This window comes from Bemisia tabaci, chromosome 2 (assembly GCF_918797505.1).
Source record: "Bemisia tabaci chromosome 2, PGI_BMITA_v3".
Taxonomy (NCBI): Eukaryota; Metazoa; Arthropoda; class Insecta; order Hemiptera; family Aleyrodidae; genus Bemisia; species Bemisia tabaci.
Genome location: NC_092794.1, coordinates 57,551,930 through 57,569,538, shown reverse-complemented (window position 1 = coordinate 57,569,538; position 17,609 = coordinate 57,551,930). Strand labels below are relative to the sequence as shown.

Genomic DNA, 17,609 nt, shown 5'->3' with positions numbered 1-17,609 from the left:
AAGGATGGGTGCAAGAATCGGCGACACAAGTCGATCGAAAAATGAAAACACAATTCAATCGACATAGATTCGATCGGCATTGATTCGTAAAAAAAAAAATCACTTTCAAATCCTTGAAAAAAAAACCCCATTTTTACGTCGACATCGTTTTGTTCGACGTCGGTTCACTCGACACAATGCAATCGAAAAATAGAAACGCAATTCAATCGACAGAGATTCGATCGACACTCTTTCGATCGACAAAAATCGATCGACATTTTTTTCACCGACATACTATCCATCGACATAGTTTTTATCGACGTATTTTCGATTGACATATATTCCATCGACATTGTTTACAATTTTCATCAACACTTTTTCGCTCGATAAATGCTTATTGAAAAAGAACCACTATGTGGGGATTAGTGAAATAGCCGTTAGACACATCCCGATTTGTCTAGACACATCGCATTTGTCTAGACACATCGCAATTTGTCTAGACACATCGCAATTTGTCTTGACACTCGCGATTTGTCCAGATTTCGGGATTTGTCTACAACATATGGCTTCTCAAAAGAAAATTTGTTAAAAATTCCCATAGAGGCGATTTTTGACTAAAGTTGCTTGTTAATGTCTAGAGAGGCACATGCTAAAATTCCCCACTGATATCCCTTGTGCTTAGCCCCCTCAGCCCCCCAAAACCCCCTCCTAGAAAGGTTATAAAATCTATTTTTCGGCTATAACTCGCGAACGGTTGGAAATGGCGAGTTGCGTATGATGATAAAATGTTTCTGATCAAATTCTGCACAAAAAAGTTTCTATGATTTTTATTCTCCGGGCACTCGTTGACCCTCAAAATGGCCGCCGCGTATGGGCGCCATAGCGCGCTTTCTCACTGCACACGCATAAGTACGGCTCTAGACAGGGCCGGATTTAGAGGATGGCCACATGGGCCGCGGCCCATGGCGGCAAATTCAGAGGGCGTCAAATGTTGTAATTTTTTCAAATGTAGGTATCAAGAAAAAAATCTTGTTCAGAAAAAAAATCACAAACGAGAAAAGGCGAAAAAATCTCTCATTTCCTTTAAGTTAAAGTATCTAATCTAATTCTAATCTAATTTTTCCGTCTCTCGGTGACACAAGAGACAGAAGTTGAGAGAGGAACCAAACACGCAATTTGGCCTGGAGCGGCGCGAGCGCAGAGAGCAATGATGACGAAGACATGAGATGGAAAGGAGGAGCCCTCGGCGCGCCGGTAAGCATGAAACACATATTAGCGCCTACAAGAGTCCACGAATACTTCACGCATTGCGTCAAAAATACTGCGGTCAGTAGGGGTCGGCGTGAAACGCATAGCGCCTACAAGACTGTAGGGATACTTCACGCATTGCGCCAAACACAGTGAGGTTGGCGCGGTGGCGGAAATTAAAATCATTAAACCACATTCATGTTTATTCTTTCATAATTTTTTCGTTCTTTTCTTATAAATGAAAGGCCTCGTCCACACAGAGATAGGTTTACGGAACTTAATTTTCGCGCAAAGTTCCGTGAACTTTTGCTAGTGTTGACAGGGTTTCCACAAAAAATGTGCCCAACACGGGTAGACGCATCTTATGCACCCCTTCTCCTCTGGCGCGTTCACTGGATGGTTTGTATCGATGTTTCAAAACGAATGAGAAGGGGCGGCAAAATACAGACGGCCCATGGGCGGCAAAGTAGGTAAATCCGGCCCTGTGACCGCGCTGCCGCGCCGGTTAAGGCCTAAATAAGCCAATGGGGAGCCTGGATTTCGATATATCGACGTCAATGGATCGAAATCCAGGCTCTCCATTGGCTTTCGTCTTTCAATCGCGGCGATTAATCGCCGCGTATATTTAGGCCTTTACTGAGCCCTCGAGTATCTCAACCTTCTCACCCCGTCTACCTCTATGAATGCCTGGAATTAACATGATATCGACGGTGAAACTACCAAACCACGTATCTCGTTTGCGGTGTTTGAAAATCTACGTTCACATTTTATTTTTTTGAAGTAGACCAAATCAATATCATTCCTTGAAATTTTCACGGAATTTTCTCCGCACGAAGAGGAAAAATCACGGAAATTTTCAAGACTGGATGTTAAGTAGTTTTTCATTTAAAAAATAAAGTATGACAGGAAGTCTGCGACGTCGCAAACCGAGATACGTGGTTTGGTAGTTTCACCGTCGATATGCAATAATTATGTACACTTACCTTGTTTGCTAGGAAAAATTCTGTTTTCAGTCGGTAAAAATTGATGCCTGAGAAATGGCCTTTGGGCGAGATAAAGCTTAAAAGCAAAAAAAAATATAGTCATATAAAATGTAGCAAGTCATAAACGGGGCTTAGTCGGTCTAGTCTTCCTCGTGGTCAAGTTCACTGTCGCGCGCAGATTATAGGTTTGATCCTCCAGATCAGTCCGGGCGTTCGTTTCTTTTTGAACTCGAATTTTCCGCCAGATCACGAAGATTTGTGTATCCGATACCTTCGCACGATCATCAACCCGGCCTCCTGATATTATATCGTTTACTCGCGTTCTAAACACGAAAATTTCGTGAATCCCAAAGTAGTTGCACAAATATAAAATCTGTGCGATATTTCGACCGCCGTATTCTTTTTGAATAATTACGGTGCATCTTTCACCTGGTATCGAAAACACTATTGTTTCACTAAAAAAGGTAAAATTTATACAAATGATGGTTTTGTTGAATAATTGAAAGAGGTCATGTAAAAGAAATCCGCGAGATACAAAGCGAGCCTAAATGGATAAAAATAAAAATGAAACTTTCGTGAGAAAAAGATACGAAGTATACGTAAAAGACAGAAAGTTATGTTTTCACACAACTTAGAATTTTTTCCGTGTTTATAGTAAAGGTTTAACTTTTTCTGTATAAAATTTACTTGAAAGCTGTCATTTAAATACCTTGGCAAACATCCGTTTACTAAAAAATCTATATTTCCTCCCCCAGAGCACTCCGACAACTTGGTTTGTCCTTCACTTTAAATTTTATTCGACGGTAAGAAAGACCTTCCGTGCATGCAACAGCTTTTCGGAAAATTAAATTCCTTCTTATTCATTTCAACATTTTAAAACTATTTTCTGAGTAATTTTTCTTCTTCCTTTTTGAAAAGACAATCGAAAAGTTCACAGGGAAAAATACCACCCTTTTTATTTGTAATTCAAAACAGCCATTATCGATTACATTAATAGTCTTAATTTTGATCCGAGCATCATACCGAAAGTGTTTGTTTTTAATTCTGATTTTTTTCAAACACTTCAACAGATTCCTTACGGCTTAGGACTTGCTATTTTAAGGCTTAGAACTTGGTACTAACAGACCTACGGACTTGGAATTTTTATAAACTGAACAATAATTCTACTGCAATTCATGCCCTCCCTCCACCTAATAAATCACCTCCGCTTTTTCGATTTGAGAATACTAGTCTCTACATGTTTTCCTCAATTGCTTTGATCTCTTTTCTCAATTGATTATAGATGATTTGGTTCCTGACGAGTTTTTTGAAAGGCAGTGCCCTGAAAAGTGCATTCATCTGGTTCAACGTCCTCGTAATATCTTTGTTGTTTTGGTACCGATCATGGAATTCAAGGGTGGATAACTTCCTAGAGTCTCTACCAGGACCGTCAACTTATCCCATAATAGGAAGCATCCATTTATTCGTCGGAAAATCTAAGAGAGGCAATTAATGTTTTACTATTTTTTACTTACTTATACGTCTTTTCGTTTGCGAGACAGTTTGACTTACAATCAGTGAGCCATGAAAAGTACAATTAGTCTGATCTACACTCAATGAAAATCGATGGCTAAACCTATGGAATCGCGTATCTCAATCGCGATGATGCGAAATCCCAATCTCTTTTCTCTCTACAAGGGGAGAAGAGCAAAATTTATTAATTAAAATTTCCAGAAAATATTCGCTTCAGACAGAAAAAAATGAAATTTTCAAGAAATTCCTGAAGTCTCCTTCCCTCTTTCCCTACTCCCCGCCAGAGAGTTGCGATCATATACGGCCAATTAATATCATCCCTATGAAGGGCCAATACGCCTAGGATATCCGCTTTATTAGTCTAGCAACGCTTGAGCTCCTTTGTGCTTAATTTGATATCCATAAAGGTAAAGTTTACTTTGTAGTTGGCTATTTCTGCCAAAAGTTACATTTTACTGAGAAATTCCATCTTTCGTCTTTTAAATAATCCAACGATTTGCTAGGGATACATGAGGGAGAACATGAAAAGCGGGATGCAAGAGTGCGCTGTGACAAAATTGGTGCAACCAATGCACTTATTTTGATTTCAGTGATTTGAAAAATGTATACGCTTATATTTTGAGGAGAAACCTATACACATTTTGTATTATCCTTTAAGATTTATTTCTTTATTTGGAAGTTTTGCACGCTGAAAAAAATGTATGCACTCACGCTTCATAAATTATGGGTCGGGGCCACATACAGTCTGTGAAAAATTTGATGCCGACCTATGAATAAAAACAGAGTCAATTTCAGTATGAGCAAATATTACATACGAGGAGTATATACTCTGAGTCAACACCGTATGGACCCAGCGTCTATATCGTATGGACCCAGCGTCCATACCGTATGAACGGTAAGTTCATACACATGCTTTTCCATACACGACATGTTTATGGCACATCCCGCACATCTCTGCTCTAGTCGTGAAAGCCAGACCGTATGCACGAGCAGTTCATACCTTAGATTTTCCATGCAGTACGGACTCTCACTACATAACCATTTTTTTTTCTGTGTAGATTTGGAGGTAGCAGGAAAAATTCTTACGACTTCTATGGAAATAATGACTTGCTTTTACGTTGAGAATTAAATTTTAATGAGAAATTTCGAATAATATTGCCAACGAATCGCAATATTGTTTTGAATGGTCATTTCGCCTTAGAAATAGAATAATTCTGGTGTAGCATAAAAATAATCACTTTCCCTTTGCTCTGTTAGATATCTTGAAAAAGGTCATGAGAACACTGGATTATTACTCGCGACACAAGATGTTCAGATTCTACGTTGGTAGAAATCACTATGCAGTGCTTGCAGATCCTCAAACCATTCAGGTTAGTCGATGCTTAAGTGAGTCAGTGACGATTTTTTTCCGTTTCTTTTCCTGTATTTCATGATGTGATATTGCACGAAGATTATAAAATAAACTTATAGGTATGTCAGATGTTTAATTACGACATAGTATGGAAAAAATCGAAAAATTCAAAATTGTATGGTACCATCAGTTTATTAATCTAGATCATTAGTTTAAAATGGAGATCAGTGGATTTTCCAACATGTCATAATATTATGGATTCCTACGAAACTTTCATTACCAACTTTTTTTTCTTTTCTTTTTTTGCAGAGTGTTTTACGAAACCCAAATTGTTATGATAAAGATGCCACTTACAATTTTTTTAATATTCCGAATATACTTTTCACTGCCAACGGTAAGTGTTTACTAATTCCTTGATGGTTTGTTACTTTTACTTGGATGCCAACATTAGTGCTGTTCATGCGTATAGATGACTGTACAAAAAATTATGAAAATATTTGAATGTTTGATGAGTTTTATTTGCCGGTTTATTAAGTGTAAGTGCATTGGAGGACAAGGCGCGTAAGCACAGCTTTTACTATTTTGAGAGGTACGTGTTTGAAGTTTCGAAATTACAGGAACCCTCATGGCGGAAGGAAAATTCAGGCTGACTTTTTGATGCTCAAAAATTGGAATTTGGGCGCGAATTTTTCACAGAATGTGTATTAAGACTATAGCTTTTCTTGAAATCATTAATATAACAATTTTTCAAAAACTGCACTTATGTGTCCTCCGAGCCCCTCCTTTATACTGTATACCTCAATACTTATTTCATTTGATTCATGTGCTTTAACTAGTTGACCGCCTGTTTGTTAGTCTAGTTGACAGGCGTTTGAGTAGTTTATTTTCCTATCCGAGCGTTAAAGTCACCAAATCATCCTTGGGAGGGATTCTTTATTTAAAATTAGATTTACCTTTTTCTTTCACGATTTTGTCATTCTTTTATTTTTTATCTGTTGGCTTTTATTTTTACTTATTTTTTTCGGAACTCCGCGTAAAGATCGAAAAAGAATCTGGTACCAACAGGCCCTCTCCGTGGCTCCAAAACACGACATTTGCATTTTTCTCTCAACTTCTGAGAGTTTAACTGAAGGCATTGGCAGATCCAGCAAATCGGTAATATTGTTTTCCTCCATTTAAACCTATGGAAATGTATCGATTCTTGGGGAGCAGGTGCTCTGACACGAATCGATTATTTAACATAGGTTTAAACGCGGAGGGAATCCGGCGTTGCCAAAAAGGATCCATTACAGAGTTGTGAGGGCATTTAAGAGTACGAATGCTTGGGCTGTCCCCTTCATTTAAATTTTGTCGAGAGATTATCGAGTAGTGGCCGTTGCGGTAGCGTATCAAAGCAGCCCTTGAACTTGAAAGAAAAGTCATCTGTTACACTATAAGCTCCGAGACCTCCTACATTTGCGTATCCGGTAACGCTTAGTTCCAGCGTTCTCCCGGGCCAATTTTCATGATTTTTGCTGCTATCGACAGGCAATTGTCTCTAGATGAGCCCGCTTTATTTGGATTTTGAAAATATGACCCAGCTCTTTTTATATTGCGTGGTAAAGTTGAGGATTCTCCCATTGAAACGATGTAAATTTTTATTTTTTGTCATAGTTCGTTTGAGCGTTCTACCGGGCCGAATTCCATGACTTTTGCGGTTATCGACAGGTGATAGTCCCTAGATGAGCCCGCTCTTATAAGATTTTGGAAATAGGACCCAGTTTTCTTTTATATAAGAGTACACAAAAGAGCTTAGGAAGGGGGCAAAATTTAAAATTCCCGTCAATTAAAAATGGCGGGAATTTCAGATTTACCGGAAAATTGAAGAAAGCGAGAAATGTTGAATCTTGGTCTGCCAGTAGAGTAAAGTAAGTGAATCGAAAGTACGCTCCTATGCTACAGACTAGAGTACCTGTATAGGGAGAGTAGCGACAGATCGGTTCATGGAGGGCTTAGGGCCCAAAAGTGCAGCCACCCTTCTGAGCAACTTCTAACACACAAAATTTCACTGCCAGCCTACAGATTTCAATTCTAACCAAGATGGCTAAGAATGTATATAAATGAGCGTTCTTTCGCAAAAATAAGTAAATTTATGCAAAAAGTAAACCAAATACATGCTTTCTAAACGACGGTTCGTAACAATTGTATTTGTAAATCGCTCTGGACATTCGAAATTCATAGGTTGGCTGCCCTTTTGGGCCCTAACTTTATTCGCGGAGGCATCGGTGAAGGCCTGATGGACTTTCGGAGTTTCAGATCTGTCGCTACTCTCCCTATACAGGTACTCTACTACAGACTATTCGAGAAGGTACCCAAAAAAACCCCGGAATTTTGCTGTAACTTGGCAACGGTGGAAAATATCCGGGTTCTATTGCTGAGAGGTGTAACTAAGAGCTATGAGGAGTCACTAGGCCAAATTTTGACGTCGTAGCACATTTTGTTTCGTTTTTGCGAGCCCTCGCGTGAGGGATGTTCGCCGAGCTCGTCGTTTTTGATGATAGGTGATTTTCACAGGCACTGCACGGCTAAACTCTGCCAATTTTTGGAGTGAATCTTGCAGGGAACATGCTTCACCTATGCCATAAGTGAACACATTTTTTTCTTCGTTTTAAAGTGTGATTTGTTGTTCGAACGTCGGCTGAACGCCAGGCGGCCGTCACCGACTAGAGCGCAAAATGGGGGACCTATTTGGCAACAGCGCGTTGTAGGCCCAAATTTTTCACAGCAATGTTTTGAATAATTCTGTATTACATTCCAGGGAAAAAAAGTGTGAGGGGTTATCCCCTAAAATTGTGGTACTACCCCAATTTGTTGGATGATATGGACATTTCTAATAAATTTTGGTAGTACCGCACCTCAGGTTGGGGTAGTACCGCAACATTTAGGTTAGTAACCTAATTTATTGGGGTACTACCACATTTAATTGGGGTATCACCACAATTGATTGGAAATGTCCATATTATCCAACAGTTGGGACTTAGCTCCTACCTCTTTTTTTTCCGTGTCAGAGTGAAGAAATTTCTCTGAGGAAAGTTGTTTTATTTACTAATATATTATTATTTTTTATTTTATAAGTACAATTTGTCTACTACAGGTGAGCCTTGGGCGACGGAGAGGAAAGTGGTAAGTCCGGCATACAGTCCACGGATAATATCTGCTATAGATCCCACCTACTCGCATCGGATACGCGGCCTCGTGGACGCTCTCAGGAAGCGGGCTGCTACTGGAGAGGTGTTCAACCTCATCGAGCACGTACTTCCTATGGCTATCGATACTATTTGCGGTGAGTCGCATGCCACTACTGCCATGTTGGTATTACAGCAGTTGGGCGAGTATAGGTTAGGCGAGCCCACATTATGGACCGCTAGACAAGGTGCGAATTTAAGGATTCTGACACATGTTCCGTAACCAGAATTTCACGTAGAACATGATTCTTGCATTGAAAATTACCGAAATCATTTTCTATCCAGGATATCAACGTTTTTATTTTACATTGGTTACAGGAAATTAGAATTGCCCGATCAGACGAAACTCAATACTCTACGTGAGTCCAATCGCACCCTACAGCGGTTTTGGCAGGCTCCTCAATCCATGCACTGTTCATTTCCCACCCTGCGTTGTTCAAACTATAAGCAACTTGCTGCAGCTGAGCCTAAGCGTCAAGATTGAGGTTTTTAGATTTTCATATCGCAGAGAGTGTCATGGTAATTTTTATTGTGCGATTTGACTCACGTAAGACCATTGCGTTTTCATGAATGGGAGGTTTTAATTCACGCGTCAAGAAACATTAAATATATTGGCTCAGAGTTAATATCAGTAATTTTCGTTGCGCAAATTGTGTTCTTCGTAAAATTTTGGTTAAGGTGATTCGATGGACACCATATTTTGTGTCAGAACGGCATGCTATATATCGCATCAATTGGTTCCATTTTTTCAGCTACTCGTCATTTTTCTCCAATTTTGAGATCGCAATTCTGTTGTCAGGAGACTAAAGCACTCACTTACCAATTTTAACAAAGAAATTCAACGTAATAAAGGCTTGGTTTTTTAGAGAGAAAATCACGCCTTTATTACGTTGAATTTCTTTGTTAAAATTGGTAAGTGAGTGCTTTAGTCTCCTGACAACAGAATTGCGACCTCAAAATTGGAGAAAAATGACGAGTAGCTGAAAAAATGGAACCAATTGATGCGATATATCGCATGCCGTTCTGACACAAAATATGGCGTCCATCGAATCACCTTAAGAAACATATATCAGAATGCTTGACTTCGTATCATGTCTAGAGGTCCATTATTACGTTTGGGCGAGTGAAGGGGAAGTACTTAGGACTGCTGAAAATGAGATATGTTTGTTATTGCTCCGCAGCCCGATTCCAATTAATGAGAATGCAGCTGTACCTCATATGAGCGAGGCGGAAAGTACAAGTTTATCGGTCAATTTTACCGGCGCAAGTTTCAGTGCACGTATATTTTTTATGCAGATTTTAATTTTTCGCGCATAACGCGAAACTTAAAAAAATTCCCGATTGCGTTCAATTCCAATTAATAGGCTTCACATAAAAATTTGCTAGACAAGTGTTAAAACACTTTTAGAAGCCCAATTAGCAAAAACTATCGTAAACAATCTCTAATAACTGCTTTAAAAAGACTCGTAAAAATGTTACTCATCGTCCCTCAGAATCTGACGCTTTATTACTGTTTTATGGAGTTGCATTTAGCTCTTTAATAGTTGACGAATAAGAACAGTTCAAAAAAAGTCCAAACATGCAACTTAATGCATTTTTCGCATCAATTTTATCAGCAAAAAAAAAAAAAAAAAAACTATGAACAGATGCAAGAGATTTATTTGACTGATTAGGGACAAGTATTAAAAATTGGTTTTATTCTCGTAAACAATTGCATTTAAATAACCAGTGGATTCGAGCATCACATATGCTTTGCGGGAAGATGAAAAAAGTGTGAAAATAATTACTCTCTTAATTTGAATTATTTTTGTGCGGCCTCTTTGGCAAATTGATTTACGTTTTCAGCGTGGTAATAACCAAGTTAAAGTGAGCAACAGGGGCCACTGCGATGCCAACTCGGCACCAACATGGGACAATGTTGAGACCAAGTTGGCACCATGTTGGCGTCAACATAGTACCGTGTTTCACTAACCAACTTGGTATACCATGCATGTTGGTAACAAAATGATCTTAATACAGTGCACCCAGGTGATCGTTTGTAGCTGGGGTTAAAATTCTACTGACTAAGTAAGTTATAACAGTAAGTGCATGACAACAATCTCATTCTGCCGTGCTGAGGAAGAACACCGAATGAATATTCGAGAGTTGCCAAATGTCCCCGGATAAAACATGTATTTCGTAGTAAAGCTATATGAATATTTTTCTTGAATTTTTCGAATATTTTAAATTGAACTGTGAATAAAGCTGTTTGAAAAATTGGGAGAAAAATATTTCAAAATATTCCAATAAATTTGTATTTTATCAAAGGAAATTTGGTAACGCCTGAAGGTTCATACGGCGTTTTTCCTCAGTACGGCAGTATTGGTAGAAGAATAAGTTGAGAGGAGACAATATTTGCGCAACAATTGACGTTATTTCATACAAATCGCTCTGGTAATAAACATTCTACACCACGTCATTGATGCTTCTTTTTTTTTCTTTGCAGATACTTTCATGGGAATCTCAATCGACATGCAAGCTAGAGACAATGCAAAATACGTGAAAGCACTTTTACGGTAAGTACTTGAGTACTGATGCAATTTTTTCTTTTTTTATGTAAGACAAATCCTCTAGGAGATCTTTGGGAGCCTCTCACGACGAGTTTACAAATAACGCAAAACTTAATAAATCATGGTTTTAGTACCCGAGCAAAAATCAGCCTTGACCTAATTTTTAAGAGAGTTTTCATTTTTGTACGCACTTTGGTAGGAAAGTATTCTTATATTAGAATACTTATATTCAGCAATATATCATGAATATGCGAGCGGCAATTTGAATTGTTGCAAAGTGATTCCGTCTTTTCTTCCGATCTTTGTTCGTGACTTTTTACAGCGCCATCGTAGGACAAATCTATGTCTAAACTGCACAAGCACTGCGGACTGCCAGTCATAAGAAATTCTTTAAATGAAAAAATACTCAGTCATCCTTGGAAAATTCCCAGAATTTTCTGTTGTTTTTCTGTGGAGAATATTCTGTGAAAATTTTAAGGAGTACTAGTCCCTCTTCCTTTGATAAAATAAAATGAGAGCAGACATCTTGAGACACCGCAAACGAATTACGCGCTTTCGCAGTTTCACCGTCAAAATGTTTTATGGGAACTTTAAGACGATTTAGGTCTCGTGTCTTACTTATACACCACAACAAAATTATGAACCACTTCAAGGTATTATGTGTAATTTTTAAACGAACCCTCAGAATGTCCACTAGCTATTCAATTATTATTAATGTTATTACGTATTTTAAGTCACTACATTTATTTTGGAAATACTGATTCATTGTTTTTTCATTCACAGCATACCGGATCTCTTTATTGAGCGTGTCGTGATCCCGGTCTATCAACCTGATATAATCTACTCGTTGACTGGAAAGAAAAAAGAATACCAGTCGTATGCAAATGTATTGTTCGCATTGGTTCGAGAGGTAATTTTTGTCCTAAAAACCATACATAGATACATTTTTAAATGGAGGAGCTTGGAGGACAAGGCGCGTGAGTGCGGGTTTTGAACAAATTGAGATATTCATTTACTCAACTAAATATATATTACGGCGCATTTAGTGAAAAGTTAGATGCAAGAACCTAACCTAACAGAACTAGTAAGTCCCGCATATCCATTACAAAAAAAGCGGGAAGTACAATTTTATTCTATAGTGGAGTGGATGGATGGATATGGTAAAATAGAGGGGGATGCAAAGCGTTGTAAGTCGATAGAAATACCTAAACTATACATTGTTACTGTAAGTAAATTTATTACATAACATTGAGTTGTGTTTCAAAAATATAGTGTTGGAATACAGAGAGGGAGAAACCCTGGTAAAAATTGGCGATAGGAGCTGCGTTTCAAAATACCATAGGAGTTCTTATAGCCGACTGAAGAAGGCGATAGAAAATCATATAGCTGGCTGTAGAAAGTGGAAAAAATCATACGCCTGGGCTACACGAAGCGATAAAAAATTAAACAGCCGGGCTATAGTTCCAGTCGCCGGGCTTTACACTTTATCTCCTGGCTGTTGCTTTTTCGTCATCGGCTGTAAAAGGCTATAAGAAATTGTGTAGAAATTCGTGTGCTTTGTAAATCCTTAAGTTTGTACGGAATCACCATAATATTTACAAAACGCACATTATATTTTCCTTTACTACATATTTGTTTTCATCAATTAAAATGAGAATAATCCATACAGGATGTGCAAACATTTCAAAGTCATGAGTTGAACAACGCTGACTCCACGAGATTAAATATTAGAGCCTAACACAAAGCGGAGCGGCGGCGCACTGGCGCCTACAAACCTAACAGGGATACTTCACGCATGCGCAATGCGTGAAGTATCCCTGTTAGGTTTGTAGGCGCCATGCGCGTTTCGCGCTGGCTGCCCGCCCGCCGCGCCGCAGCGTGCCACGGCGCTTGAAGCAACTATTTCACACCAGAGGTATTGCACAGTATCGTACGAAATTGAAGGCGCTCCAACATATTAGGAATGGCAGGCATCCTTCAAAAGTACGGAGCTTTCCTCGCAAAATAAATCAAGATACTACGGCCCAAAAGAGAGCGGTAGTCCAAAAACTCACTAAGTCCTAGCATCCGTAATTAGTAACGTTTAGCATACACTTTATCGTCAGACTGTTGATCAATCGCCATCGGCTATAAAAGGCATAAGAAATTGTGTTGCCGGCTATAGCAGCTTTAGAAATCTTACAGTCGGCTGTAGGTCTATGGTATTTTGAACACAGATCTACTGCCAATTTCGAAGTATCGTACGAAACTGAAGGCGCTCCAACATATTTGGAATGGCAGGCATCCTTCAAAAGTACGGAGCTTTCCTCGCAAAATAAATCAAGATACTACGGCCCAAAAAGAGAGCGGTAGTCCAAAAACTCACCAAGTCCTAGCATCCGTAATTAGTAACGTTTAGCATACACTTTATCGTCAGACTGTTGCTCAATCGCCATCGGCTATAAAAGGCTATAAGAAATTGTGTTGCCGGCTTTAGCAGCTATTGGAAATCTTACAGTCGGCTGTAGGTCTATGGTATTTTGGAACACAGATTCTACTGCCAATTTTTACCAGGGGAAAGAGAAAGAAAACCTATGTTTGACTTTTTCACTCAAAATTACAAAAATACGAAGTTTCAGCTCTTTTTAATTCAGGAGAAGGGAAGTGGTGCATGAATATATAGAGTGTGCGAAATCATTCAGAAACGGACTTACTGCAAGTTGTTTGAAATGGACTTTTTTCGCCAAAAAAAAGGGAAATACTTTTTATGACGCATTTACAACAACTCCTTTTTACGTACGGAAACGTAACACACGGACACTTTTTCTGAGACGAGCCGAAAAAAGTAAGTTCATACTTACGTAGTTCGGTCCGTTAAGTCTCAACTCAAATTTTGTTTAAAAATGTACAATTCTTCCTCACCCGAAAGGTCTTGGAGAAGAAGATGGAGCATCGCGCTGAGCTGAGGCAAACTTCTGGCGCAAGTCATGAGGCTGGCACGAAGCTCTTCTTAGATATCCTGTTGGATAAATTTGAAGCATCAGAAAAAAAGGATATGGACCTCTTGACTTACGAGACGGGCGAACTGTTTGTCGCGGTAAGATGTTTACTCGTGATTTTCATCTCATTGTCGCTTTGTTTTGTCGCCTTGGTAAAGGGCAGTTTCCGCGTGGTTTTTGACCGCCTCCTTACAAATAAATTGACGGTAAACTCCCAAAACATGTATTTCCGTATGTGACATCGCATACTTCATGCCATACTTTGTTTTTTCAGGGGAAAATTGTCAACATTGTCCCTTGAAAATTTCATTTTTTTAAAACTGGTTTTTGTGCTGGCCACGCGAAGAATATTTTGTGAAAATGTCGACAAATAATGTTGATTTGTTCTCCATTTAAAAATCAAATATCAACTATAAATTTCAAAAATGCGGATCTCGGTTGCAGTGTTTCAAAATCTACGCATTTACAATATTTTTAAAAAGGAAACCCACTTTGAAAAAGGTAATTTTATTTTTTGATCCTTTTCCCCGTGGATGATCAAAATTTGCATGAAAGTCGTGTTTCATTTTTGGTGTCGTTTACCAGCTTTTGCATTTCAATTTTCACAGGGAACCGTAACGATATCTACTATGGTGAGCTGGGTTTGTTTGCTGAGTGGTGTCTTTCCTGAGGTGGGTGACAAACTTCGGGCGGAGATAGATTCGTGCGTGGAGGATGCGCCGAACGCAACTATCGAGGACTGTGCAAAACTAGAATACTTGGATCTTGTTGTTAAAGAGGCGCTTCGTCACTTCACAGTCCCGTTTATCGCGCGAAAAGCTAAAAAAGATATTCAAGTTCCTGGTTAGTATAAAAGTTCTGGCACAGGTCTTTATAATTCAGGGTATCCCGGGTCCCGATGTTATTATACAGCCAAACTGAATAGGAAGAGGAGGGGAAGGGGAATTCTATTGGACAAAGTAATACTTTTTTCTTCTACATGTAATGTTTTTTACAAAAATGTTTGCCAATTGGAGCGACGACGGCCCCCCTCATTTCTGCGACTCGTCGTTTTCCCTGAATTTTAGCAATGGCTAAAACTCGTTCATAATGCCCCCCCCCCCCAAATTTTTAATGCTCAATTCATCCTCGGCCTCTCAAAACATCTCAAGATAAAGGGGGGCTGGAGGGAATCCTGAGGGGATGGGCGAAAAGCAAGTTTTCAGCGCTGAAAGATCCAAGATACTCTGAACATGGGGGCGGAACTAGGAATTTTCGGTGGGGGGTGGCATGGGAGGATATAGAACCTGGGCTGAGGGGGGTCTGAGTGGGGGAGTCCCTCGGAAAATTTTTCAAAATTGAAACGTCTCGAGAGCAATTTTAAGCCATTCTCAATGACAAATTAAATGGAATTAAATATTACAGATGACAGAAATTTTGCGTACATTAATCGGAGATAGCTGCCCTCTTTGCATCTTCTGACATCTTTGATCGATTATATTAAGATTAAGCTTAAGTTCATTACATTTCCTATGCCTTTTACCTCAAAATTAATTAGTTGCTCAGGTCCTTGGCATCTTTTGGAAGGGACCGAGTTCCCTGGCCCCCCTATTTCCGCCCATGCCCCTGAAATTCATTTTTAACTTGTATATAAAACTGAATGCAGTTATTTTCCCTCTTTACAAAGCGGTTGATCATGTTTCTATGTAAATTACGACTCAGATGTCTTTGAATGATTCACAACTAGCTTCAGCTGTCCAAGTGCTCAAGAATACCTGTGCTCAAAAATTAAAAGGGGTGTGTGTTTTTTTCTTCTTTTTTCCCCTAATATTTTCCCTCTTTTTGCAGATGTTGGAACTGTTCCTGAAAATACAAGGTTCCTTGTTTCCTTGCTGAGTCTCCACCATGATGCAAGATATTGGGAGAAACCCTATGAATTCTACCCAGAACATTTCCTTCCTGAAAACGTCGAGAAGCGACCCAAATTTGCATACATCCCGTTTTCTACAGGAATGCGAGACTGCCCAGGTCAGTTAGTTGCTTAGTAGGTAAATATTTTTGAGTTGAGCCTATAGAATTTCAAAAAAAGAAGCCAGAAATAGAACAAAAAAGGCACAACTCTTTGGAAATTTGCCGAATTTTCACCAACATTTTTCATGATTCAAGTAGACTAATAAATAAAACTTCAAGTATGTTCAGGTACCTACAGGTGCCATTTTTAAAAATTATTAAGTGCACGCGTTATTGTATTTGAAGTAGAGGTATGAACGGAAGGGGCTACCAGGGCCGGATTTACCTACTTGCCGCCCATGGGCCCTGGGCCGCCTGTATTTTGCCGCCCCTTCGCTCATTCGTTTTGAAACATCAGTAGAAACGAACAGGAGAAGTGGTGCATAAGACGCGCTTACTCGTGTTGGACACATTTTTTGCAAAAACCCTGTCGACACTATTACCATGAGTTCACGGAGCTTTGCGCGAAAGTAAATTTCGTAAACCTATGTCTGTGTGGACGAGGCCTTCCATTTTTAAAAAATAAACGAAAAAATTAGGAAAGAACAAACATAAATGTGGTTTAATAATCTTAACTTCCGCCCGCGCCGTGTCGCGTTGACCGCACTGTGTTTGGCGCAATGCGTGAAGTATTCATGCAGTCTTGTAGGCGCTACGCGTTTCACGCCAACCGCTGCTGACCGCACTGTGTTTGACGCAATGCGTGAAGTATTCATGAAGTTATGTAGGCGCTAATATGTGTTACATGCCAACCGCCGCACCGAGGGCTTCACCTTTTCATCTCAAGTCCTTTGTCATCATTGCTCTCTGCGCCGCGCCATTCCAGGCCAAATTGCGTGTTTGATTTCTCTCTTAACTCGACTAATTTAAAGGTGCTGTCTCTTGTATCACCAAAAGACAACAAAATTAGAAATTACTATACTCTCAGGAAATGATAGATTTTGTCGCCTATTCTCGTTTGCATTTTTTTCCTGAATCCGATTTTTTTATATATATCTACATAGAAAAAAAATTGTAAAAATTTGCCACCCCCTAAATTTGCCGCCATGGCCCGCGGCCCATGTGACCACCTCCTGAATCCGGCCCTGGGGGCTACCAACCTTAGGGTCTGATTAATTTTCAAATTGCGTTATGCGTATTATAATTGCAATATCTCCAAGAGAACATCGCCCTAATGAGAGCGACTCAATAATGTTTTTCGATGTATGATTTCAGGAGCAAAATACGCGATTCAGTCAATGAAGGTTGAAGTTGTACGCATTTTGTCTCAATTCAAAATTGCATCGGCAAGAATGAAACCTTGGAAAAACCCATTTACGGAGCTCAGTCTAGGATTTGGTTTCACCTTCGTTCCCACCCGTGGTTGGCTCGTCACAGCTGAGCTAAGAAATCAGAGCTCCGACTAAATTTCAATGCAGTCGCAAAACAAATGCCGAACTGATTTGCCCAAGTATTGTTAAAATTATGTTTAAGTTGATATCCAAATTTGCAATTCTATCTTCAGATCTTCTATCTTCTCGGTAGATTCGATATTTTTCTCATATTTTATACGATTATATACTTTCGCTCGCTCGGTTGTTCTTTTATTTTCGAATATTATAAACACTAATAGAAGATATTGTACTTTGCTTTTGTTGATGATCAATTCTTTTCTTTTTGTATAGAATTCAAGTAAAGCTCAAACAATAAATGCTATATGCAGCTATTAACAAGTTCTTCAGAAGATAGCGGTGCCTCAGCGAGGTCATATGTAGCTGGAGGATTTTCCCCCATGCCCCTTCGCCATAGAGGTTGGC

The 17,609-nt window shown here is 39.3% G+C and overlaps 1 protein-coding gene across 1 annotated transcript; it reads left to right on the top strand.

Annotated features, from left to right (window-relative positions):
* Positions 1 to 5,029: 5,029 nt before the first annotated feature.
* On the top strand, positions 5,030 to 17,429 carry LOC109030014 (cytochrome P450 4C1). Its single transcript, XM_072296431.1, has 9 exons — positions 5,030 to 5,092; positions 5,383 to 5,467; positions 8,207 to 8,395; positions 10,783 to 10,852; positions 11,630 to 11,756; positions 13,755 to 13,922; positions 14,433 to 14,667; positions 15,652 to 15,831; positions 17,029 to 17,429. Exons 1-9 carry the CDS (start codon positions 5,030 to 5,032, stop codon positions 17,217 to 17,219), a joined length of 1,308 nt encoding a protein of 435 aa, XP_072152532.1. The 3' UTR covers positions 17,220 to 17,429.
* Positions 17,430 to 17,609: the final 180 nt, after the last annotated feature.